The sequence below is a fragment of the Eschrichtius robustus genome, chromosome 12, assembly GCF_028021215.1.
Source record: "Eschrichtius robustus isolate mEscRob2 chromosome 12, mEscRob2.pri, whole genome shotgun sequence".
Lineage (NCBI taxonomy): Eukaryota > Metazoa > Chordata > Mammalia > Artiodactyla > Eschrichtiidae > Eschrichtius > Eschrichtius robustus.
The window spans coordinates 71,653,277-71,680,133 of NC_090835.1; the positions used below are offsets into that span (position 1 = coordinate 71,653,277).

At 36.6% G+C, this 26,857-nt stretch overlaps 1 protein-coding gene across 1 annotated transcript in view; it reads left to right on the top strand.

Moving 5' to 3' along the window:
* Positions 1-26,857, top strand: part of ZFAND3 (zinc finger AN1-type containing 3) — a 331,536-nt gene that overhangs the window by 119,280 nt on the left and 185,399 nt on the right. Inside the window, exon 2 of the mRNA XM_068559439.1 lies at positions 7,061-7,101. Coding sequence (XP_068415540.1) covers positions 7,061-7,101 — 41 coding nt within the window. The remainder of the gene's footprint in view (positions 1-7,060; positions 7,102-26,857) is intronic.

Genomic DNA, 26,857 nt, shown 5'->3' on the forward strand with positions numbered 1-26,857 from the left:
TTAAAGTAGCATGACCCATATTGCTTACATTCTAGCAACTAATCCCCCTAATAACAACTCCATCTTTTCCTTTGTAATAGTCCCTTAAAAAGAAAACTTGGCAGATATTGTCTGAATGATTTAGAGTGATGTATAACAATTCAGACAGGCTGGATGCACTGTTGAAAGCCTCCTTTGTCATTGCCTGCTAGGATGTCATCTGTTTGAACTGGCCTTTTTCTTGTTTGCCTGGGGTTAGCAAAGAGTGACAATTTAGTAGAGTTGTTTGCTGCTTTCTAGCTGTTGTAGGAAGTTAAGACTTTCTGGCTTAACATGTATGAGGTGGCACGCGGATTGTTACTAGTCTTTAATCATCTAATCTTACTTCTAAGGTGACTGGAATGGTTTTTAGAGTGGAGGAGGCATTGTGGTTTCTTTATTCTTTCTCTTCCTTTGCATGTATACGCGCATCCCTGCCCAGCTCCCCTCTCCTTCCTCTGGATTATTAAAGGAGATTGAATTAGGAAATGTGACTCGTTGGTTTGTACAGATTGGTTTTCTTCATTAAGAAGGAAATCCCTATGTAGTCTAGGTTTTTAAAAATGTTATGATCCATGCCTTACCTAGAGAAATTTAGGGTGGAATGGCTGGAATGGCTTGGCATAGTTATGTACTGATACTTTTGTTTTTACTTTTGACTCTTCCTTATTTTTTTTGTGCCTCAGTTTCTTCCTCACTGATATGGTGACAGGGTTGTTTTCTATTTCCATATTTGTATTAAAATATTTGCCCGGGGGGGGGGTGGACCTGGCATGTATGCGTTTTTCGAAGTGGTGAGAGTTAGTAGTGTTGTATGAATGTCAAGAAAATGCTGTAAATAAAATGTTTTTAGAATTCTCAGAAATTAGGAATGTTCTTTTAATTCCTTGAGACAAACTAGCTGGAAGATTAATTTATTTTTCATTTAAAAAATTAATATCCTTCAGAATTAGAATTTTTTTTAATTTCAGAAGAAAACACATGATTAAAGCAGGATAACCATTTCTCCCATTAAACAAAGATTTGAAATTAATTATTTACTTAATGTTGATGGGAGTGTATTGAAAAAAAAGTACTTTCAGATGCTTTTGATGAGAGTGTAAATTGGTAGAACTCATCTGGGAAGTAATTTGGCAGTATTTACCAAATCATACTTTTTCATCTCAGTAATTCTCCTTTTCAGAGTCAGTTTTAAAGAAAGTTATCCAGCCAAAGATCTATGACCAAAGACTTATGTCCAAAAATGCTCATTATAGCAGTATTTATAATAGAAAAAATCTGGGGAAAAGATTAAACATTCAACAGTAAGAGAGTGACTATAGTGTTAGTATGTAATGGACTATTACAGAGCAACAAGAATATTTTTGGAGAATATTTAATGATATGGGAAATATCACTAAACATAAATATAAAATGAAAAATGAAATTTACATATTTTTATTATGTATTTTTGGTGAATTATTTGATATATACAAAAGAAAACATGCAACGTGTATGTGTTATAAAGCATACATGTGAACATACCACACAACTTTACCAGTACTGTTAATGTAATACATTCTTATTACATATATCCATAAAGATAAAAAGGCATTATTTCAGAATGTTAACAATTCTTATGTTTGGAGGAAGGATTATGAGTGATCTTTGGCTTTTGCTTAAATGCTTCTGTTCTTTTTCTAAATTTTGTACAAGTATTTTCAATTCAATTTCTAAATTTTGTACAAGTATTTTCAATTTTCAATTTTCAATTTTGACATGTATTTTCAAAACCACAAAGTATCACTAAACGTTATTTATTGAAAGAAGAAAAAAATTTAAGCTGGATTCTTTGCAACTCCATGGGAAAGAAAATTCTGAAAGTGTCTGCCATCTATTATCTCCTGAGTGACAAATCATGGCCAGGTACACAGGGTGGCATTATCTACCATTTATAAGCATTACAGTGTGACAGAGCTCCTGAGAGATGACAGGCTGACAGCTACAGGAATTGTGGATGCCCTGTCTTCTAGGAGGTGTTTGAATGACCTTTACAAAATATATATTAAAAATTTACTTAGAATTTTCATGGTTCATGCCTTCAAGAGAGGATTCATTTCTTCACTTAACAAGTATTTGTCGGGTGCCTGTTAAGTACCAAATGAGGGTCCAAGAGGGTATTTGCTCTTATGATACTTACATTCTGGTGTTGAAGGATAGTCAACAAGCAAACAGGCCAGTGGTGAGGTATCAAAGAATGAGGTGTTGTGAACAGGAAGATGAGTGATTTAAACTGGGTGGTCAGGTGAAACCTACTGAGGAGGTTCGAACTAGGACGTGAGTGACAAGAAAGAACCAGTCCTACAGTGATTTAAGAGTAGAGGGAACAGGGCTTCCCAGGTGGCGCAGTGGTTGAGAATCTGCCTGCCAATGCAGAGGACATGGGTTCGAGCCCTGGTCTGGGAAGATCCCACATGCCGCGGAGCGGCTAGGCCCGTGAGCCACAACTACTGAGCCTGCGCATCTGGAGCCTGTGCTCCGCAGCCAGAGAGGCCGCGATAGTGAGAGGCCCGCGCACCGCGATGAAGAGTGGCCCCCACTTGCCGCAACTAGAGAAAGCCCTCGCACAGAAACAAAGACCCAACACAGCATAAATAAATAAATAAATAAATAAATAAATAAATAAATAAAAAAAAAAAAAAAAAAAAAAAGAGTAGAGGGAACAGCATGGGCAAGAGCTCTGCAGTGCGTTCTAGAAACAGATAAAAAGGTGAGCATAGTTGAAGTGTGGTACGTGAGAGGAGCAAAAGACAGATCATGAGGGGACTTTAAGGCTTTAGTTAACAAGTTTGAATTTCATACTAAGTGCAATAGGAGGACTTCCCTGGTGGCACATTGGTTAAGAATCTGCCTGCCAATGCAGGGGACACAGGTTTGAGCCCTTGTCCAGGAAGATCCCACATGCCGGGGAGCAACAAGCCCATGCGCCACAGCTACTGAGCCTGCACTCTAGAGCCTGCAAACCACAACTACTGAAGCCTGTGCGCCTAGAGCCCGTGCTCTGCAACAAGAAAAGCCACCACAATGAGAAGCCTGCACACTGCAATGAAGAGTAATCCCCTCTCGCTGCAACTAGAGAAAGCTCGAGTACAGCAATGAAGACCCAATGCAGCCAAAAAAAGAAAAAAAACTAAAATATAAATGCAACAGGAAATTGGCATTAAGAAAGAAAATAGCATGATTTAACTTAAAAAAAAAAAAAGATTACTCTGGCTGAAATGTGGAAAATCGTTGTCAAGAGTCAAGTATGGGAGTGGGAAGACCAGTAAAACGTCATTTACAGTGGCCTACATAAGAGCATGGTGGCCAGAGTAGAAGCATTGGCAAAGGAGAGAAGTAGATAGATTTAGGTCTATTTGAAAATAGAGCCAATGGATCTTGCTCAGTACTGTGTATGAGAGACTGCAGGAAAGAGGGAAATCAAGGTTGGTGTTTTGGATATTGACTTGAGCAACTTGGAGGAAGCTGTCTGCTATTTATAAAGGTGGACAAAATGGGTCAGTGGGTTTTGGGGAATATTGAATGTTCTAGTTTGAAATGTTGTGACTGAGCTGCATGTAAAGATGTCATGTAGGCAGTTAGATGTATGAGTTTGGAGCAAGGTGAAGAGGTTTGGGATGAAGGTAAACATTTGTCAGTCTTTAGTGTATAGATACAGTATTTAAGGCCATGGGACTGTGTGATATCACTAAGTTGGAAGTAGGGATAATGAGGACCCAAGTCCTGGGACCTCCAATTATAAGGCCTTGACAGTGGAGGAGGAGCCAGCAAAGGTGGCTAAGAGGGAGCTGTTATGTGGGAGGAAAATGGGGTGGAGGGTAGGGGTAGATTTGATCTGGGACCTGAGTGACAAGGCAAAAGTAGAGAGTTTCAAGAAGGACGGATCTAGTTGAATGGTGCTGAGAGAGGGAGTAGGATGAGATCAGGGTCATAACCTTGTGTATCAGTTTTCTGGGGCTGCAAATTACCACAAATTTGATGGCTTAAAACAACAGAAATATATTCTCTTAAGTTTCTGGAGCCTAGAAGCCCCAAATCTGGCAGAACTGCCTTCCCTCCAGGGGGCTTTAGGGAAAAATCTGTTCCTTGCCTCTTTCTGCTTCCAGTGGCTGCTCCAGTATTCCTGGGTTTGTGACCACATTCCTCTAGTCTCTACCTCCATTTTCACATTGCCTTCTCTCTGTGTCTTTCCAAACTTTCTTTTCCTCTCACAAAAACACTTGTAATGCCATTTAGGGCCCACCTTGATAATACAGAGTAAGCTCAAAATCTTTAGCTTAATTTTTCTGCAAAGACCTTTTCCCCAAATAAGATAAATTCCAGGAATTGCAAATTTCAGGGATTAGGATTTGATATTTTTGGGCACCCATTATTCAACCTACTAAACCTTGGTTTTAGAAACATGGTAGCCATTGGATATCTCAATAAGAGCAATTTCTCTGGAGCATTGGAGACATAAGAGGATCATATCTACCTTTCATGCTTGCAGCCACATAGAGAACTCTGTTTAGTCTACCCCAAGACTGTGCAAGTTGATCACACTGCGTTTTTTGGTGGTTGTATGCCTGTGGTTAGCTTCAAGTTTTACATGTTGAACATGAGAAAGGAGCAAAGTTCTCAGAAGCCTTTGCCGTTTTTTCACGTTCAGTGTTGCTGACATATGTGATCCAAGTTGGCATTACCAGTAGCTATTACTTCTATATCCAAAATCTGGTTCTTTCAGATTTTAGATGACATCTCTGTTTTGATTAATAATATCAATATCTGTATTATTTCTTTTGTAACCTGATTGATAACTGTGTTGCTGAAAAGTTCTTACTCAGAAAGTAGAATAGATGTCATCTAGGTAATATATAGGTATAGCGGGCATTTAAAATACATCAACCATCTGAAGAGAGATAATGGCAAGTCGAAAAAATTGCTATTGTATTTTGCCGTTTTTTCTTACCAGCTTTGTGAAACACAGATGTTAAAACTGGCACACTTGGTGCTCAGCTGCCCTCAGTAATTCTCTGCAGGCTTTCCATGATTCCTACTGGATCATGGGGAGCAGCGGAGGATAAACAAGTTATCTCTGGCTCTCTGTGGCACTGCATGGGCACGAGATAGCGACCACATCAGGAAGAGGCCTTCCTCCCTGGGGGTAGTTCTAGCAACAAAGGAATTCCTTCATCCCCAGTTCTTCCTTGAGTTGGAACTGAAATGACTGGCAGCCTTGGGTCGCTTCCCTGTGTATATATATATGTGTATTTGGAGGGTCGGGCAGTAGTTGTGCTTCCTCCAGATTAAGGGCTTTAACTTTTTCCAGGAGCTGCCTTGATGACCATAGATTAAATCTTGATTGTGGGACCATTCTCCCAAACCACCAGAGTGTGTTCATCTCAACTTCTGTATTGAGGCAGAGGCCCTAGTTTGGCATGGTGAAAAGAACACAGGCTTAGGAATTAGACCAGGTTCATCTACTTACTAGTTCTGTAACTTTGGCAAGTTATATACCCTCTTGGAGACTCAGTTTCCTCATTGGTAAAATGGGGTCGAAGGCATGTGCTATTATGCTTACCACGTGGTAGGCTTGTAATAAATGTTAGATGCCACTGTTAATACATCTCTTTGTTTTTTCCATTTTTATTCACTTTGTTGATACTTAAATTTCCTTACTGCCTTTGATGTCTTTATATTAAGCAGAGTCCTAAAGAAAGATCCACCTGTTAACATAGCATCTCTTTTGGGAAAGAGAACTAGTGATCCCTTCCTGCCTCCTCTCCCACCCCCCCTCCTCATTTTATCACCCTATGACAATTACTGACAGTTAGATCTTGGGTCCCAGTACATTGGAAGACAGTCATAGTCATCAGGGAATACTTCCCGAGGGAGGCTTTCATTAATTGTTAAATTTACTGTGGAGGGCGGAAGATTGTTGCCATATTCCATGTGTCGGAGTGGCTCTGGGAAGACTCAGATGTTGGGAGGGGAGTTGCTGAGGAGTGATGCTGTAGATAGGTCAGTTTACTCAAAGAGTATTCTAGGAGGCTTTTGTAGTTAGGGTGGCCTTTGGAGTTAGCTCAGACCTTAGGTCAGATACCTCTGCAGTTAGTTCCCCAGCTGTGTGACCATGGGCAAGCTGCTCACCTGTTAAATGGGGATGACTATGTCCTTGATTTCGAAGACCACTCAATTTAATAACACCTTGGAAGGAGGTGGTGGAAACATTTCCTCATAAAATTATTCATCACTTGTAGCCAGTGGTATGATATTTCCTGGTTGTAGCAATGTTTATGTGATTTTTTTAAATGGTGTATTTTAGAAACAAAGCAATCTGGTAATGCCCAGTCTCAGGGTTGTTGGGAAGATTAATAAGATAATGTATGTTAAGTGCCCATCCAGGTTAGTACTCAGTGAATTGTAGTTATTATTAACAGATGAAAGGACATGAAAAATAATTTGATTGGGAACATCTGAAGAAAGAATTTTAAATGGCAAGGTCATAATATGACCAGGATCTGAAATTGGACTAGAATGAGGGGAAAGAGGACAAAAGGTCAAGTAATGTTATAGAGGTAATTGAGTGTGTAAATAAAGAGCAAGTTTTACCTCTTTACAGACAAAATTTTCCCTTTTTTTTAGTGATGAGTCTGTGGTGTATGTTCTAATGTAAACAGAGGGAATGTGGCAATCATGTGGGATAGATTCACTCCTCTGTTATCTTCTGGGCATATTACAGTATTCCTGAACTTGCCCCATATAAGCTGCTAGTCACAAAAAATAAAGCATTGACTAACTCACAGATAACAAACAAAAAAGCATTTTATTTTTGTTGTTTTGTTTTTGTTTTGTTGTGGGGGAGGGTGGCTAGCTGGTTAGGGATGGACGTCTCATTAGTTTATTAGGTCAGTTGCCTGGCCAGGAAATTCTTTGCCTATGTTTCAAATATCTTTATGTTTTGATTAGAGTGATAACTGAATTTTTAGCTCTTCTTTCTTTTCTTTCTTTCTTTTTGCCCCAGGTCCAGCAAGACTATGAACCTCTGTTCCAAATGCTTTGCTGGTAAGTGCAGAAAAAGGGTTTTAAATTTATTTTTAATTTTCTTCTTTTGGTTGTTTTTAAGACTGTCTAAATTATTTTAAGACTGTCTACCCTTTTTTGGGTTTATGCATGGGGTTTTATTTGCTTGTGTGTGAAAGCAGTTTCTCGTCACTAAGTTGCTTCATATACTTGCTAAGGACTGTTGAAACAGTCTTCCCTGAGTGAAATGAAATCTTGTGTGTACTTGTACCAAACAAACTTTCCTCAGTTTACAGTTGTTGGCATATAGTGGAATTGTAAACACTCGTGTTGTAGCAGGGTAAAATATATATGTTCATTTCTGATCTTGATTTGAATGATTAACGGTGAATGTTGCTTTTACCAATGAGAATACAAGAGAAAGAATATTTTCATGTTGGAGTCAGGAAGAGAATAATGCTGAATTAGGCTTTCTAATCCAATCCCTCAATGAAATCACCTTGGGTAAGTCACTTAATCTCTTTGGGCATTAGATTCATCATTTGTAACATGAAGGGCTTAGGCTTGATGTTTGCCACAAGGGCCTTTTCCACCCCCTAAATGCTGATTGGTTGACTCCTTGAATTATATGACTCCTTCATGAAGTTAAAACCTTCAGGTGTTTTTTTTTTTTTTAAAGAACTTCACATCTAATGATCTTATGTAAAATAACTAAGTCTTGCTAATTGGGATATGTTTAAGTTTCATTCTTTATTACTTTTTATTACTTTATTGTTTTGTCTAAGACAAACCTGGACACAAGTTAAAGTGGTAAGGACAGATTTTAATCAGTAATATACCGCTGCAGTAGGGAAGAGGGGACTTGTGCAGAGAGCAATGGACATTTTAAAGGGAGAATGAAGGAGTAGGGGAGGGGTTGCTGGCTTGGCTCAGTATAATCAGGGGAGTAGAAAAGTTACAAAGGATTGGTTATTGTAAATGAGGCTGGCAGTGTCTGTTAGTTGACAATTATTGACGTTAGGAAAGTTAGGATTTTATCCTCCTACAGAGACAGAGATTGAGGCCCTGTTCTTCCTGATGATTACATTTGAAGGAATGGCTTTCATGTCCTTGAGAAAGACACTCCTGAGTGATTGAGTTGTAGGAGATACACATACATCTCAAAGGGACAGAGGAAGGGTTCACAATTTTAAACTGTTTTTAGTAAATGCTCTAAGATAGGGTAGTCAGGGGCCTATAGTCAGCTGTTTGTTGGAACAAATCTTAAATTCTTTTGGCAGCTTTGAGCTTTCTCAGACAGGCACTTTAAGAGGGACTAGGATCACCCTAGGGAAGGGGCCTTAAGCTGTTTGAAAACTGTGTTAGTGGTTGTTTAAATCTGTTAATGTGGGGGGATATGAGTGTATGAAATCATTTGTGTTGGGAGTCGGTAGTTTTTATAGGTCAAGGTTGAGGCCTGGTTGAGAAGAGGGCTCAGAGGAGCCTGGCTGGAATTTGGTCAAGGAGAGAATCTTTGTCAGTTTTCATCTTCTATTCATTGTGCTATTTGGACAAGGAAATGATCATAGTGTAAGCTTTAGACCTTTATATTTATGCCAAAACTAGGGGATAGGTTGGATGGAGTTGGGAGGGTTGGGGAAGCTGGCAGTTTGTATCTGTTAAAGGTCTGGAATTTGTCAGATACTTTAGGTTTTTGAAAGAAAAAGTACTGGTAAGTTTGGTTTTTATCCAACTTTTAACAGAATCTCTGCCATGTTAAGTGAATGTATTGTGCTTTTCTTACTTTGCATATCTACAATTACAGATATGGAGAAATGCTTCCTCACTGATGAGAGTTTATATGTATGTGTAGTAAAGATGAAGTAGCAATGAGAGAAAATGTATGTTGTGTGTCTGTCTCCACGTAGAACTAGTTCCCCCTGATAATTCAGTAGAGCGTGGCTGTGGGAGACGCCAGGCACCTGTGAGTCAGGTGGCTCACATCAGATACTCAAAGAACTGTCTCATGTCCCTAAATAAATATAAAGTTTAAAAAAGTATCAGCGAAGGTAGTTCAGCCATGGTCTTTGCATTTCTTTGGACTTGTTACAGTTTTATTTTCTATGGTTATCATTATTTATTGTATCTCTGGTGGTCTGTGTCCATTGACTCTTTACACAGCTTAGTTATTTTTGCTTTTAAAAATATTAAGAGGATATTTTCAAGTGTGTAAAGAAAATACTCTCTCCTTTCTTCTTTATCTTTGCCCCCACACTCCTGATTTCCCCAACATCAGTTGAAAGGAATGACTTGTAAATAACGTCCTGCTTGCTGAAGCAGCATTTGGTGTTCTTTTTGAAATTCAAGAGAAAAAAGATCATTGAACTTTAGAGATACATTTGTGTATTTTGTCTCTCTATGAAGATAGGGAGAATATAGAAGTGCATTGTAGCAGAGGCATGAGATGTGAAAGACAACATGAAGATTACTTTGGCCAAAGCCACTGTGATTTTAAATAGTCTTTTAAAGTGTATCATAAAGTGTACAATGTACTTTAAAAGGTGGAAAAATTACTTTAAAAATAGCAATTGTGTACCATTAGGTTAAAGAGATTTTTCAGGATTCCTTTTTAAAACTGTGTGGTGGAAAAGTGAGTTTGTCATAACTTGTTTACATGAAATTGAATGAAATGAGTAAAATCATGTTTAAAGTCTTGTCTAGTTTTGGCTTTTCTACCCCCTTTATAATATTCTACCTGTCATGCTATTCTGTTTTTTATTAAACATTTCATATTGTTTTTCGTATGACTTTACTAAAAGCATCAGTAAATATCTATATATCTATAATAGAAAGGAACAAAATTTCATGACATGGTACTAATAGTTATATTAGGGTGATATAAACACTTACTGGTCGAAACACTACTTTTTTTTTTTTTGTATGTTTTTTTTTTTAAATTATTTATTTATTTATTTATTTATTTATTTATTTTTGGCTGTGTTGGGTCTTCGTTTCTGTGCGAGGGCTTTCTCTAGTTGTGGCAAGCGGGGGGCCACTCTTCATCGCAGTGCGCGGGCCTCTCACTATCGTGGCCTCTCTTGTTGCGGAGCACAGGCTCCAGTCACGCAGGCTCAGTAGTTGTGGCTCACGGGCCCAGTTGCTCTGCGGCATGTGGGATCTTCCCAGACCAGGGCTCGAACCCGTGTCCCCTGCATTGGCAGGCAGATTCTCAACCACTGCGCCACCAGGGAAGCCCGAAACACTACTTTTTAATGCAGTTTTTCAAACTGTGGGTATTGTGATTCATTAGTGGGTAGAGAAATCAATTTAGTGGGTCATGATCCACAATTAAAAATTGATTACAATAGAAAACAGTCTGAATGTGTCACAGATACTAAGGATAAGTATTGTTTGTAAACCTTTTGTTTGAGTTACACGTTATTTTCATTTATATATGTAATGGGTTGTGATGTAAATATATATTACTGTGGAGTATGGTTTAAAAAGTTTAAAACCACCAAATTGCAGAAATTCATTGGAAAGCCATTGAGTTACTTGAGATCTCATTTTCTTTGCAGAATAGGGCATATTTCCTTTCTGTCTTTAGGCAAGGTGTTAACCAACTGATTTCTTGTGATCTTTGTTCATTCTGAGCTATTGACTAAATTGGATTATACGATTTTCTGTGTGAAAGCATGAACTAATCCCGATTGCCTACAGCTGTGTTAAGATATATGAAAGGTCAACCATAGCATCTAAAGGGTGGTCTTGCCTCTTACGGCCATAGAAATGCCTGGGGTATTATTTTCTGTTTGAGTGCAAACCCAATTTTTGAATTTGTGAGTTTTAGATACCAACCGGTCTGGATATTTAGGGACATTTAGTACCAAATTCACAACAACCTCCTGTACTACTGTATTGAAGCCCAGCTATCATAAAGCAGTGCTTTTCACAGAATGGGTTTGCTAAATAAAAGTATGTATGACAGAAACATCAAACAGGATGACCACAAGGTGGGGAAGGCAGAAATTTTAAAGAACTGACTGAAGTAACACCTCTAGCAATGTGGCATTATCTCTACCACCCTTGGAAATGCTTGCTGTGGGGGACAGAGGAGTCTGGTCACTAGGAAGTAGCTATAATCCATAGACCATATTTTATACTTTATAAGGGAGTGAGCTTGAAGATAGGTCCCAAGGGATGGAAGATTCTTTGAGTAGCACTGATGACAGATGCTTATCAGAAGACAAACTTAACAAGTGCTCAGTGTAAAAAGAATCAGTTTGGTCTTGTGGACTTTTAGACTGTATGTATATGGTTTTTAATAATTTTCAGCAATTTCTATAAAAAACAGACACTAAAATGTCTGTTATTTATTGACTGACAGAAGTATTTCATTGAGAAATCAAATTAAGCAATTTCTTTTTAAACTATAGACATGATCTGAACATACTGTTCCATTTAAGCCTAACTTTTAGGAAACTTGCTCTTCCATGATTCACATAAAATTGGAAAAATAAGGGAGGGATGATTATTCACAGTGCAAGAAGGTTTTTTTTTTTTTTTTTTAACCTTTTACAGAATGTTTCCTTTAAAAAGGAATACTTTTAATGCATTACTATGTCGATTTATACAAAGACAAGAATAAGACTAGAAGAACTGAAGTGTGAGGGGTCTCTTGTCAGTTGAAGATTAATTAAAGCAGATAAAACATCTCTTAAATTAGAAGCTAATGGTTATTTTTCTGAAAATTAGTTTCAGTGTAACTTTTCAAATATGTGTATTTCTTAATGGAAAGATAGTTAAGCAAGCTTACCTTTGTTTCATGGTTAGTTGTACCTTGTGCCTTGTTAGTGGTGAAGAATATTGCAATAAATAAAGAAAATGATACATGTCATGTAGGAAGCATATTCTAGTAATGACTGTAGAGCTAACTGTGTACTTGGTTTTGTAGGAATCTGTTTTCAGGTACCCATTCAAATGAGTAATCTTAGATGTTGGGTTCTGATATTTAACATTGGAGAGAAATATGTTTATAAATGAATATATTTCTGTTACTAGCCTTTGTCAGCTCGAGAAAATTATTAATTTTGTATAGTAATTTCATCTTCACTTTTATTATTTCTTGATATTATCTTATTGTTTTAAACTTAAAATGGACTTTTGAGAGGCTTTAAGGGATCGAAATAGCTAGTATTAAAGCAAGATTTCATTTTCCTCATTGCTGCATACTTTATGTCCAATCTGAAAATTACCAAGCTTGTTCATTGCTGTTTAATCTTCTATATAAATCCAAAGTGATTATTGAATAATAGAGTTTTGTAATTTATACTCTTAACATGCCATTAGGTTGTTTGGGATTTTTTTCCCTTTTAAAGATAACATAGGGACATTAATTAAATGCTGATAAATAACATAGGGACATTAATTAAATGCTGATTGAAGTACGTGTTGTATATTGTTTTTAGTTAGACAACACATTATATGTATATAGTTGCATGGAATAAAGCTGGGTGAAGGTACGTGAAAAATTTAATTTTGGTAGTCTCAGAGTAGGAGTATTTGGGGGGATTTTAATTAATTTTGATTTTGTATGTTGAGACTTTTATTATTAATTAATTGTAAACATTATAAATTTTTAAAAAGTAAAGTGCATTCTACATATGTGTGATAGACTCCAGAAGTGGTTAGTTTCATTCTGGAATGAGCAAAATAAAGTTGGCTGTAGCTAGCAGCATAGGGAATCTCAATGTTGACATCCAGGGTAAGTGATACAGCAATGGTGGGCATAAGATGGAATGGTAAACCAAATGCAAACTTTTTTTCCTTGAGGTGACTTGAGTTTCATGGTAATTTCCAGAACAGGGCAACATTCCCATTTCATAACAAGTAAACTAAAATGTTTCCTCATGAACCTGGAACTCTTACTGCTTTGGAGTTACACTCTAATTTCCTTTCTGCTTCCATTTCCTGTTAGAAGTTTGGACTAGAAGTGGCCTGATTCTAGTCACTTTTGAAAGGGAAGAATTATAGGTTAGAGCTGAATTTTGAGGATCTGCAGTAAGAGGAACAGAGTGAATCTGAAAATTTTAAGCACTTCTTGTAATGCATGTTTCCTTGTAGAAATTGTGGGAACCCCATATCCATTAGTAAAATAGTGTAAAACAAAACACCCACTCTAATGAGTCATTTTATAGCATGGTGAGGTTTGGGCAGTATAGTAGAATCTGTATGCGTGTCATACCTTGATTATTCAAATCACTTTTTCCCAGAAGAAAGGCAGCTGCTGCTCTTAAAATGAAGCATTTGAATAGGGTATTTATGTCTTTGTAATTCTGTTAACTTCATTACTGTTGTATACTCTCTGATTTCTTTAAAGCCAAAAAGTCCAAGAAAGATTACTCAGGTATAACACACATTGTCATGTATTTGTTAAAAAGTGACAGTTCAGCTTATCAGATTCTCTGAACCATTTTATGTCCATTGGTGGGTGGGTGTCTGGTGTCGGTGTCTGTAAATTCAAAATATTATAGTAAGTAGTATAATAAACGTCCACAAGCCAACCCAGAATTAACGAACGTTTTGTTGTTGTTGTTTTTTTTTTTGCTTTATAACGTATTTTAAAAGGGAACTAAAATCTTATAGGTTTCTTTTACCCCAGTCATCCTCTTTCTACCTCGGAGATAATCATTATCTTTCTTATCTTTATACTTTTTACTATGAATAGGTATTTATATAAACAGTGTATGATTCTGTTTTTAATATGTATAAGTGGTTTGTTACAGTACTTATTCTATAAACTTGTATTTTTTTAAATAATGCTTTTAGAAACTAATCACGTTGGGACTTCCTGGTGTGCAGTGGTTAAGACTCTGTGCTCCCAATGCAGGGGGCCTGGGTTCGATCCCTGGTCAGGAAACTAGATCACACATGCATGCCACAACTATGAGTTCACATTGCCACAACTAAGGAGCCCGTGAACCGCAGCTGAGGAGCCCGCCTGCTGCAACTAAGAGCCAGCGCAACCAAATAAATAATAAAATAAATAAAACTAAAAAACAGAAGAAACTAATTATGTTGACACATGTTAACTATTATAATATTCTATTATAACAAATGTCTTAATTTACCCAAACAGTCTTAGTTTATGCTTTTTATATCAGTGAAATTAATAACATCCCTTTGTACTCCTCCTCAGTGTCCCAGTTTGGTTGATAGATTATTGGTCACCTTCATTATACATGCTCCAGTTTATCTAGTCCTCTGTTTGATGGACATATAGTTTTCAACTACTGTTTTTATACCACAGTTTTAATAACCTCATGTTTTCTCTATTTTTTTTTTTTTTTAACACTTGCTTGAATGTGTTGAGACTGTTTCTGTATTAGAAACCCTGTTCTTTGTGGTGTAGCTTCCTTGCTCTCAAATGAAAGCAACTCAGAGGCAGCAGGTCCTTAACTGATTAGCAAAGCTGAACTCTGGCAGCCCTTTCTGACCTCTTAGTCTATAGCACTTTGCTGTCTTACTAATAAGCATTCTTAAATTGTGTGGTTAATTATTATGCTAGTCAGGATAAATGAAGCAGTGTGTTGAAGATGATGTTGTTATGGAAATTATGTCAAAAATAATTGCTGCATTTCTAATGGGAAACAAAATGCTCAGTGCTTTAAGTAGCAGAAAGTCAACTTTTTTTAGGCCTTAAGTAGAAAAATTGTGACCGTGTGTCATTCATTCTTAAGTGGAAGAAATTTAATAGTCATTGAGTCTTTTAAGATAGTTTGGCTCTGTTATTTGGCTTTATTTCTGCCCACATATTGGTCTAAAGCTGTGGTCTCTGTAACGGTGCACAGGATTGTCCATTGAGGCATAAAGAGAAGATGTTAGAATTTCTACTAATACTTACTTCTGTCATTCTTTAAAAATTGTTGGTTTTTATAATGTATATAATCTTATTGCTGTTAGTTTCCCGGAGTTGCCATAACAAATTACCACAGATTTGATGGCTTAAGACAACGGAAGTTTATCCTCTCAGAGTTCTGGAGGCCAGAAGTCTGAAATCAAGATATCAGCAAGCAGGGTCGGTTCCTTCTGAAGGGTCTGAGAGAGAATCCATTCCATGTCTCTCCTAGCTTTTGGTTTCTGCCAGCAATCCTTGGCATTCCTTGGCTTGAAGACACATTACTCCAGTCTACTTTTATTTTCACATGGCTTTCTCTCCTGTGTGTCTCTGTCTTGTCTAAGGATGAGTGTCATTGGGTTTAGGGCCCACCCTCATGTAGGGTGATCTTATCTCAAAATCCTTCATTATATTTGCAAAGATCCTTTTTCCAAATAAGATTACATTCACAGGTTCCAGGTGGACTTTTTTGGGGGTAGGGGGTGGTTTTGTGAGGGGGCACACCATTTAATCCACTTCAGGAGTATATAACTATTTTTAAAACAAAAAGACATGTGAGAGGTATGTGCTCAAATTTTAAACTGAGGGTGTTCCTCTGTGAAAGAGGCTTGGAGATCCCTAGTCCTGAGACCTGCTTAGGTTAGATGTGGTTGGCCCCTTTTCATGTAATAAAGTCAGCCCTCTACGACATGAGAAGTGACGAGTTCAATGCTAATGTTTCATGTTCTCAGTCTAATGCAGCCTAAATCAAAACGATCACTTAGTTTTATGGGCTTCCTTTTAGGTTTGGTGGGAAAATGGATAGCTATCAAGTAGACTCAGGAAAGCAACATGAGGCTTTTTTTGTGCTTCACTGGTCTTGACTCCACCATGCTACAGGTACTTAGAGTAGTTTTTTTTTTTTTTTTGGCTGCATTGGGTCTTCGTTGCTGTGCATGGGTTTTTCTCTAGTTGCGGCGAGAGGGGGCTGCTCTTCGTTGCGGTGTGTGTGCTTCTCATTGCGGTGGCTTCTCTTGTTGTAGAGCACGGGCTCTAGGCGCATGGGTTTCAGTAGTTGTGGCACGCGGGCTCTAGAGCGCAGGCTCAGTAACTGTGGAGCACGGGCTTACTTGCTCCACAGCATGTGGGATCTTCCCGGACCAGGGATCGAACCCGTGTCCCTTGCGTTGACAGGCGGATTCTTAACCACTGTGCCACCAGGGAAGTCCCTAGAGTAGTTTTTAATCTGGCTGTTTCCTTTGTGCTTGATTTAGAGGGTTATGATAAGGTTGCTTTTTTATGCTTTTCTTGGTTATAACCCCCTTACACTTAATTCTTAGTCCGCAGAAGGGGTGGTGGGAAAAATGATAGGCCATTAACGTATAGCTAAAATATGATCTTTAATGATACAAAATTTTATGTCATTTAAAAGCCCCAACTGCTCAGCTGGGTCTTAGTGTGTAAAGTAGAACTGAGTGTATGCTAATAGTTTTAACTATTACCAAAGTTTTAAATTTCTTAATTTACTTTTTAGACTAAATATTGGCTACAGAGAAGAAAAAAATACCTTAACCCAAGACTTCTGGTTTGGAGAAAAACAACAAGGGTGCATAATGTTAAAAGTGAATGCCAAAAAAAGGATACTTAAAATAGTAATGGAATAAGAATTACTGTTTGTAAAATAAGATGGAGGAAGTACCTGGACAATTATATCTATGTTTTTAAAAAGGCAGTAGAATCCTGAAATGAAGTAATTGCAATAATAAGTAAGATTTTTGCAGTCCTTTTATATTATAAAGCCATTTTGTACAATATTATCCCATTTGATCCTCACAACTTTGGCGATTTTGTATCTCCATATTACAGGTAAAGAAACTGCAGCTCAGATGGATTAAATAATGTTCCCAAGATTAAATTTTAAAGCAGAGAACTGAAATTTGATTTTAGGTGTTTACACACCAGTCCCAGTCTTCTACCACTATTTGATGTTGTCAGGAGTGAAGGTAGCTGGTGTAGATGGGGTTGTACTGTAAAAACCCTGCAAAGATGTAGCAGTGGCATTGTTTTGCATTTGTGTGTAGATTAGGGTTACACACTTTTCCTGTTCTCTTTTATTTAGTTCAGGTGCAGTTTGTCTTTAGATATCATGGGAAAATCAGAGAAACAGTGCTGGAAGCTTCACATAGTGGCTAATTTGGGAAAAGGTGTGCATGTGTGATGGGGGGAGTGTTGTTTGTCTGATGCATTTTCTGTTTTGGTGGTGAGATCTTCATTTCTTAATATCTTTCTTGTTCTTGTTCGTATAACTTTTAGCTCATTAACCTTGCTCTCTGCACTGCATAGTGATGCACTATTTCTAATTTAGTCTTCTGTGTTTTGCTTCTCAGAAGATTTTTTCAAAAATGTTTGGAGGTGTGATTTAATTGCAGGGCTGTTTTGCACATTGTCAGTGTGAAGGCAAAGATGAGTTTCATATTTAGACAGTGCAAGCTGCAGGTTTCATTTGTTAAACCTTCTTGTTGGTATTCCCATTTTCTCATGCATGCATAATAGCGTTGGAAAAAAGTCTTGTTTTGTTGTATCCATATTTAAGCAATTTGGTTGAGTTATGGAAAAGCCTGTCCTCTGCCTTGTGTATTTGCTCATTTGGAAACCTTGTATAGTTTATTGAGACACTAGTGATTTGTTCCCCGGACTCCCTGTGGATTTTGTTCCCTATTACAATCTAATTCCACCTCCCTGTCCCATACTCCTGCACGGTTAATTTGTACATTTCAGGGCAGTTTGTTTCATTGTGTGTTTTTGTAATCCAAACTGAATGTAACGAGCTATGTGCTTTAGGGACCTGGCTTTGCCTTGCCAATTAGAACAAAGTGGTTACTGAGAAAGAGTATGTTCTAAATAAAACATGGCACCTCTGAGTGGGACTGACACTCATTTGGGAGGAAAAGAGATGGTTTTAACTCTTTGACTCACAAAGAAGAGCCATTACTAAAGTTCAGCACTTTTTGGGGGGGAAAGAAAGGTAAATATTTACCTTCATAAAAAATAGTTTTGTAAATTTCCTTATGGACTTAATAAATTTAAAAGTTTGTCATTTCAAATCCACTTTTTTTCTTCATGATCAAGACATGTTAGCAAAATCCTTTAAATTTCTGCAGACTAAATTCTGCTGCGGTTTCCAAGTTTTGAATTATTCATGTTTAGGAAGGTGAGGGTGTATGAAACGGTAGCTATATTCACCTCTTTATTTTTCTAATATATCAAGACAAGTTTTCAATGTAATAGAGAACCCCCCCCAAAAGATACTTGAAAATTATGAGGAAAATGTAAGATTTTGCCGTAGTGTATGAATGTTACTTTATTTTTAGGTGATAATAGAATTTTGAGCTATCAGTGACTTAAGACTATTTGGAATTTTAGAAGCACTTTCATCAAATATTTAAAGCACAAATGTCTTTGAATAGACCTTTATAGGCTGACAGTTTACTAACTCACTCCATAGGGAGACCCCTTTTTGTAAGTTGATTCAAATATTGTATTTATATCTACACTAAAAAGAATAGAGTTCTGTTTTCAGCTGATACATCACATAAACTCTAGAATTCAACATTGGCACAAGGAAAGCAATGAAGGTGCTTGTTTTTTTCCTGTTTTCCATAGGACTTGATTTGAAGGAAAAAATAGAACTCTATCAAAAGCTTGGAAATATAAACACCAAGGGGAAAGTTGTACATATAAAGACTGGTAACGGGTTTAGACAATATTTTAACATTTATTAACATATACAAGCAAGAGAGAACAAGAGGAATATATTTCTATGGAATAATTCAATTAAAAAGTATATAGGTATACCCTGTTGAAAAAAATTATTTCTGGAAAAATGAGCTCTGTATTGGAGGAAGCTAGTTTAATTGGACTAAACTAAACTAAACCTATACATTTCTAACACTGTCCTAAAGTCTTGAAAGCCCTACTGATAGTTTTAAGAGAAAGTCATTATAACAGAATTATTAAAGGCCCCACACTCCATTTTTGAAGATTAACACCCAGAGTGATAATATTTTAAGTTTGAACAGTTTTCTGAGTAAAGATAATTAAGGCTTAAACCTGCTGCTGCTGCCTTAGCACTGTTCTAAGCTGTGGCTGAACTAACAGGCCAAGACAGATAACTTTTAAAATATTCAGCATCTTCAGAAATCACTGAATTTGCCAGCTTTGCATAAGATGACAATGGTGTTTTCTTTGACTAGTATGGTTTAAGATCCAGTAGCTATTAACCTCAGGAAAAGTTACTCTTAAAAATACTTTTAACACAGGTCCTAGACTTCTAATGGCAACTGAAAGCTAGATTGTTCATTTCTTCTCTGCCCATTCCATTACTCAGTATATGTCATAAGTGTTTTATAACATTGTTTTTAGGACATCTAGAAGTGTTAAATCTCCATTAATCAAGTGGTATTAGAAAATGGGGATCATGGAATATTTGGAAGAAATCTTAGTCTTTCTAAAACACTGGTCCTTATTCCAAATGTCTACTGAACTAATGAGTTTCAAAGTAAACAGAAGTGGTGGGGGTAAAAAGTGGCTTGTTTTTTCATCTTGTATGTGTGTCTTTCAAACTCCATTTCCTTTCTCCTAACATTGTAACTGTGCTCTGTTAGTAACCTTGAAGATGGGACCAGAAAGAAATCTATAACATTTGTGAGTATTTGTAAGGGATTATATGCATTTTTCTGTTTACCATCTATTAATTCATTTCCTGATTGTTTTGCAAAGTTACTTAAGCTTATTTATTGTTCGGTAGAGTAGGTACAGTTGACAACTTTGTGTTACATTTATTACAATTTTTTTAATCTTAAAATTTTTCTTAATGTGAGGCTTGCATTATAAACGAGATGTATCCCATATAGCAACTAAAGAATCACTAAAATGTCCTAAAAATGTTTTCTACATCATTAGTACTTTAAACCCCCCTGAACTTGACAAGTCTTTATATATATATTCATATTCCCCCCCACCCCCCTACTTAAGATAAAGTGTTTCATGTCCTAAGATATATATTAAGATATATATGCTCTCTGGGAATAGATATTTTTATGATGTTCTTCTGTCAAGTGGTCTGGCTTTATGAGATATCACAAAGCAGACAAAATTCTCCTCTTAAAATTCTTAAAAGGTCCTGCCAGAGGAGGAGCCTAAAGAAAAGAGAAAAAACTTTGTATGCTTCCTGCAGGCTGAAATTTGTCTTCATTGAAAGGAAAGTCAAAAGCAATAAATTCAATTTTCTTTTGGGATGAGTGAGGTGTATTGTGTTTTGACATATGGTGGGTGTCAAATAGAGATGGTGTCACTTATAGCTTTTGTGGCAATTTAATGTCTCACCATAACACAAAAAGCATGAACTTGTATTAATCCTATGTAATAGGTTGATCATGCACCGTATCCACAGAAGGTTGGAAAACCATGCCAGTTTTTTGGAATTTGAGGTGTTGCATTGTTTCATCAATCATTTGTTTACAAAAAAGAAAAACTAAAAAATAAATTTAAAATGGGAATTCTTCAGGTATTCAGTAACACCTGTATCTTGGTATAGAACTGATCTTTTTTCTTTTGATTTTGAAATACCTGGTATTAATTTGGAATGAAGTAAGATTCTCTTATAGAAAATGTATTTGAAGACGCTAAAGCAGAGAGCTGAAACAATTCTCACACCACTAGCGGTTGAGACATATCTCTAGGTATTTTGAGGTATTTACTATTTACTAAATTTAGAAAGTTTTTAGGTTTACTGTAAGTGCAGTAAACATTACACACACCGGATACAGAGGAATTTTCGGTAGATTTTACTTGAGAGAAGGTGAATATAAACCAATTTGCAGTTATTATTGTAATGAAAAGAATACTGCTAAAGTGTGAATCCAAAACAGATACAGCTTTTAAATTTTAAAGCATTTGGTAAACTGTTGCTGAGTTTTTTCTGTTGCCAATAGCAAACCGCTTTTCCATTTATGGAGAATTCATGCCTTTCAAGCATTTTAAATATGACAATATTTATAAATGTGTGGTTTGGAGGAATTGTTTAAATTGGTTTTCGTAATTTCCTTTCTCTTCAGGATAGATTCTTTCACCAAGTAATTTGTAGTAATGACTGTGTTGACTTCAGTTTTGGAGTGTAGTAGCTATGTTAAAGATTAACTATTTGCTCTTACTGAAGCCAGCACAGAACTTGCTGCTGTGTTTTCTTCAATGATAAATAATATACTTAGAGAAAAAAAAAAAAGAACTTAGGTAATGGCAGTGCTGGATACTTAATACTTTTGTCTTTTGAGGTGTTGGGGGAAACTGCATAGTATCTAGAAAAATAGCAATGAAGCAGATAATTTTGGACAGTGGGAAATTTTGTGTTGAAACATCATTGACATAGTCTTATATTAGTTAGCAGTGGTAATCACTTATTTTTGGATATGCCAGATGATATAATCTTTATAAAACAAAAATGAATGTCTTGCATAAAAGACTTTTTAAAAATGTATAGTTGTCATATAAAATATCTGACTTTGTTTTAAGCAAGCTTTTTTTTTTTTGGTGTTAATATTTTTGAGCCTGTGAAAAGCACAGCTCTTGGTTAAGTGCTTGTCAGACACCTGGACACTTGAGGCATTACTGGTTATCAGTCCTTGTTAAAATTCTGTGGGTGACTCTAGTTGCATCATATATCAAAATTCAGAGAACCATCGCACCCCAATATCAGAGTGGTGTTTTTGATATCTCAAAGGGCTGGTGTCCTTTGTCTGTTGAGTGCCTCCATTGAAAGGCTGTCTGGGACCTCTGTGTGAGTTTTAGATGGAAATAAATGCAGGGTATTCAGGGTAGAGAAAGAGTGACAGAATGGAGGGGAATGGAAAGGCACACAACAAGCTTGTCTTTTAAAAAAACTGCAACCAAGGGAAGCTTTTCAAAGTATATTGTAAAGGTCAGATTTTATGTATTTTCTACTTGTGCTCTGTATGACTGAATGGAGGCTATTTCGCTTCTGATTTATAAGATATTTACCATGACTCAGTATTTTGTGACCACCTAACATAGCACTTTTGTCTTTGTGTGGCCTCACCCTTAATATGGAAAACAAAGACTGTGAATTTACAGAAACTCTTTCTTGTAGACCTTTGCTGTACAACATAAAAGTGCACAACCTTAGAGGAAAAGTAATTGTTTGGATTTTTCAAAGACAGAACTGGGTTTTTCCCTTCCTTCAGGCACATTATAAAGTACCAACAAACCCTTTCTTGGTAGTTTAAAGTTGTGACTTACTCTTTTTATTCTTTTGTGCCTGGATCATGGTTGAAGGAGAGGGAAACACTTTTTCTTAACTAGTATCTCTTAAATTCACTGGTGCTTTAATTTGTCACAGCATTATCAAAGAAATTGGTTTTTACTGCTTTGGAAACTAGTTTTAAAAAGTTTTGCTGTAACATGGATGAACTTTGAGGACATTGTGCCAAGTGAAACAAGCCAGTCACAAAAGGACAAATAACTTTGATTCCACTTAGATGAGGTACCTAGAGTGGTCAAATTCTCAGAGACAGGAAGAGGAATGGTGGTTGCCAGGACTGGGGGAGGGAAGGATGGGAAGTTCTAGAGATGAATGTACAAAATGCCACTGAACTGTCACTTAAAATGGGTGAGATGGTAAATTTGATGTTATGTGTATTTTACCACAATTAAAAATAATGATTAAAAGAAGTGTGTAATCTTGGATTTTGAGTATAATGTTGCTCTCCATATTTGCCAAGAATCAATCTTTGTTCCAGTTTCTTTTAAAAATCCATTATTAACAGGAGGTTAATTGTGAATATTCCTTCTTGTTCTTTGCAACCAATAAACTAGTAATCTTCAGTAGAGGAGAATAAAAACTAAAAGTATTTACAGAAATAAAAATGAGAACTGAAAACAATTTATGTTTTTTCCTTCCTTTAATTATGTGTAAATGATGCCAGATAAGTGTCGTATATATACTTATCAAAGAAAGTATGGTGGCTTTGATTTTGGGCAAGCTACTTAACTGCAGTATCAGTTAACTCATTTGTCAAATGGAGGTCATTATACATCCTTCACTAGGAATCAAATGAGATGATGATGTAGATGAAATCTCTTTTACTGATAAAAGTATTTATTTTGTCAAAGTACTACATGCCCATGGTTTAAATAGTCAAAATATTACATGTAACAAAATGCCCCACACGTCCCTACTCCCTCCAGTTTTCCCCAGAAGCAGCTAGCTACTTTCAGTTCTTCTGTTTCTTCTAAATTTATACTCTGTGTATTTATGATTAATATACATATATTGCTACTTTTTGATTTATCACTTTTAGACATTTTTTACTTTTTGTTATGATGTGTAAAATGTGTGCTTTCTTACACCATACTCTCCTATCCCCTTCCACTCCAGATATGTTTATAGTGCAACTTGTGGTTAAGTAATTCTTCAGTATTTGTTATTATGGGTATATAAAGTATTATGACCTGTGGGACATTTCGGTGTACTATAGTATTTCCTTTTCTTTCTTTTTTCCTTCCCTGGGTATTTCCCAGATATTTTAATGTTATTTCTATTTTAATTCTCTTGTATTCAGAAAATATATTTTGTGTGAATTCAGTTATTTTAATACTTTATTGCGACTTGTTCTTTGGCTCAATATATCATGTCTTGGTAAATGTGTCATGTGTGCTTGAGAAGAATGTTCGTTCTGCTGTTGTTGGGTGGTGTGTTCTATAAATGTCAGGTCAAGTTGGTTGATGGTGTTTGTTCAAGTCTACTATGTCTTTTTTGCCTACTTGTTTTATCAGTTATTGAGAGATAAGCATTGATATATCTGACTATAAATGTGGATTTTTCTGTTTTTTCCCCTTATATTTTTGTCACATTTTGCTTCGTGTATTTTGAAGCTCTGTTGTTAGGTTCATAAATGTTTAGGATTTTTACATATCTATGAGTTGATCCATTTATCATTATGAAATGACTTATCTTTATCCTAGGTGATATTGTTTTGAAATTTACTTGGAGATTAATTAAGCTACTCAAGCTTTCTTTATTTTTTTCTTTAAAGATTTTCTTGATGTGGACCATTTTTTGTGTTTACTGAATTTGTTACAATATTGCTTCTGTTTTATGTTTTGGTTCTTTGGCCGTGAGGCATGTGGAATTTTAGTGAGGCATGTGGGATTTTAGCTCCCCAACCAGGGATCGAACCCACACCCCCTGCGTTGGAAGGCGAAGTCTTAACCACTGGACCACCAGGGAAAGTCCCCTCAAGCTTTCTTTAGATTAGTGTTAGCACAGTACGTCTTTTTCCATTCTTTTAACCTGTTTATGTTTATATTTAAAATGCATTTCTTGTAGGAAGCCTATAGTTTTTGCTTCTTTATCCGCTCTGCCAGTCTTTACCTTTCAATTGGGGGTGTTTATTTATTTATTTATTTAAATTTATTTATTTTTGGCTGCATTGGGTCTTCGTTGCTGCGCACAGGCTTTCTCTAGTTGCGGCAAGCGGGGGCTACTCTTCATTGCGGTGTGCGGGCTTCTCATTGCAGCGGCTTGCCTTGTTGCAGAGCATGGGCTCTAGGCGCGAGGGCTTCAGTGGTTGTGGCACGTGGGCTCAGTAGTTGTGGCTCGCGGGTTCTAGAGCGCAGGCTCAGTAGTTGTGGCTCACGGGCTTAGTTGCTCTGCGGCATGTGGCATCTTCCCAGACCAGGGCTCGAACCCGTGTCCCCTGCATTGGCACTGTGCCACCAGGGGAGCCCTAATTGGGGGTATTTAGACCATTTCTATTTAGTGTGATTATTGGTATGATTAGGTTTAAATTTGTCATTTTGTTATCTGTCTCCTATTTATCCTACCTGTTCTTCTTTTTCTGCTTTTTTTTTAGATTAATTGAACATTTTTTAATGATTCCATTGTATCTCCTTTGTTAACTTATTTTTGTTAGTTTAGTGCTTACTTTAGGATGTGTCATACACATTTTTAACTTCTCACAATCTGTGTTCAAGTGATACTGTATTGCTTTACATACAGTATAAAAACCTTATAATACTGTGCTTTCATTCTTCCCTCCCCATCTTTGTGCTGTTGTCAAACATTTTACTTTTGCATATTTTATAAAACTTTTACTACATTGTTACTGTTTGTGTTTCAGTAGTCAATTTTCTTTTAAAGAGATGTAAGAAAAAATCTTATTATTTATTAGAGTAATAACTGTTTCCACTGCTTTTGACATTGCTTTATAGACATTGATGTTTCTATATGGTGTCATTTTCGTTCTGTCTGAAGGGTGTACTTCAAGAAGGGGTGGGGCTGGAGTGATTTGCATGTCTAACAAATTTTCAGGTGATACAGCTGTTGCTGCTGGCCAGGGATCGCGTTTTGAAAATCACTGACTTAGGGAAGTGAATATAGAGAGCATAAAGGGTGTGCTCAGATTCTTGGGGGAGGAAGAAGAAAAGGAGATAAATGAAGTCACAGAGGTAGTGACCATCAGTCACTAAATGACACCAGTGATATTGATTCTAGAAAGGAGGTATTTCAGGATTTCAAATTTGGGTAATAAGTGTTATCAATATTGGTCAAAGGGTACAACTTTCAGTTACAAGATGAATAAATCAAGCTTCAGTCTAGCTCTGTGACGTTAATGTGCAGCAACAGCAGATGCTGTTTCAATGTTATCAGTGCAGTTTCTCCACAGTAGTGATGGTTTTCTGCAAATGCATTTAGCCTGAGTTCATCAAGATAGAAATGTTAGCGTTGTACTCATAAAAATGGCTTTAAATCTGTGAATTCTGGCCTACTACTGTTAACATTGTGCACAATGTTAAAAACAGATTTTTTTTTTTTTTAAAAGCAGATTTTTTACTTAAAATAGTTACGGTTTTAAGCGGTTAACCATGTATTTTCTGTGGTGGTGTTTCATCTGTGTAGTTTCACCATTCAAAGGATGTCAGTTTGAATAACATGGATGCACATTACAGATAGAAGTGGTAATGATATCATGTAAATTGTCAAATATATAAATATAAATAGCTGACTATATAAGAATCTGATGTGAACACTGTGGGACCACACTAAAAGACCTTATCCTTGTAATCCTTGCTTTATGTAAGTGGGCATTTTTGGAACTGCTTTCTGGTTATATGTGTACTTTGAAAATCTGTCCATTAAATAGGGGTAACTTATCTTTCAGATCCAGAATTAAATTGAGACCACATAGAGGCAGATGCTTCAGGCTTCCAATTTCAGCTTAAACTGTTGTTTCTTTTTTTCTGAGAACACTTGTAACCTGCGCCTCTGAAACTTGAAAAGAAGTGCTATGTGGAAATAAATTGCATTTGTTCAGAAGATAATTTTCTTGAATATCTGCTATGTTTTTTGCTTACATTAAGCACTGTAGGGAGAAGTGTATATATAGTCCCTACTCTTAAAGACCATAAAGTTGAATTGGGGAGTTTAGGCATAAACAAGTAGCAATACAGTACACCCTTGAAATTTGTGGGAGATGTGTTCTGAAACCTTTAAGATACCAGTGAAGCATATCTTTTCCTTAGTCTTCTTAGCTATAAATGTGGGTGGTAGTACCATACCTCTCATAATTGTTCTGAGAATTACTTGAGATCCTGTGTGAAATAAAAACTGTAAAACCACAGTGAGCTGGTCTGCTTAGGCTCAGTGTTCAGCTAAGTAACTCATGCCTGCACAGCTGTCCTGCAACAGAATTTAAATTCATACTTAGCAAAATAATTGATTACATGTAGTGAGCCTTGAAACCCCAAGTGTTAAATCCTTGAATGCCAAATGTTGAGTGTGACAGATGTTTCAGGTCTTTGTTGCCAGCATGCATTCACATACACCTTGCACTCTCCGGACAGAGTGTGATGGGGAGTGCCATCAGT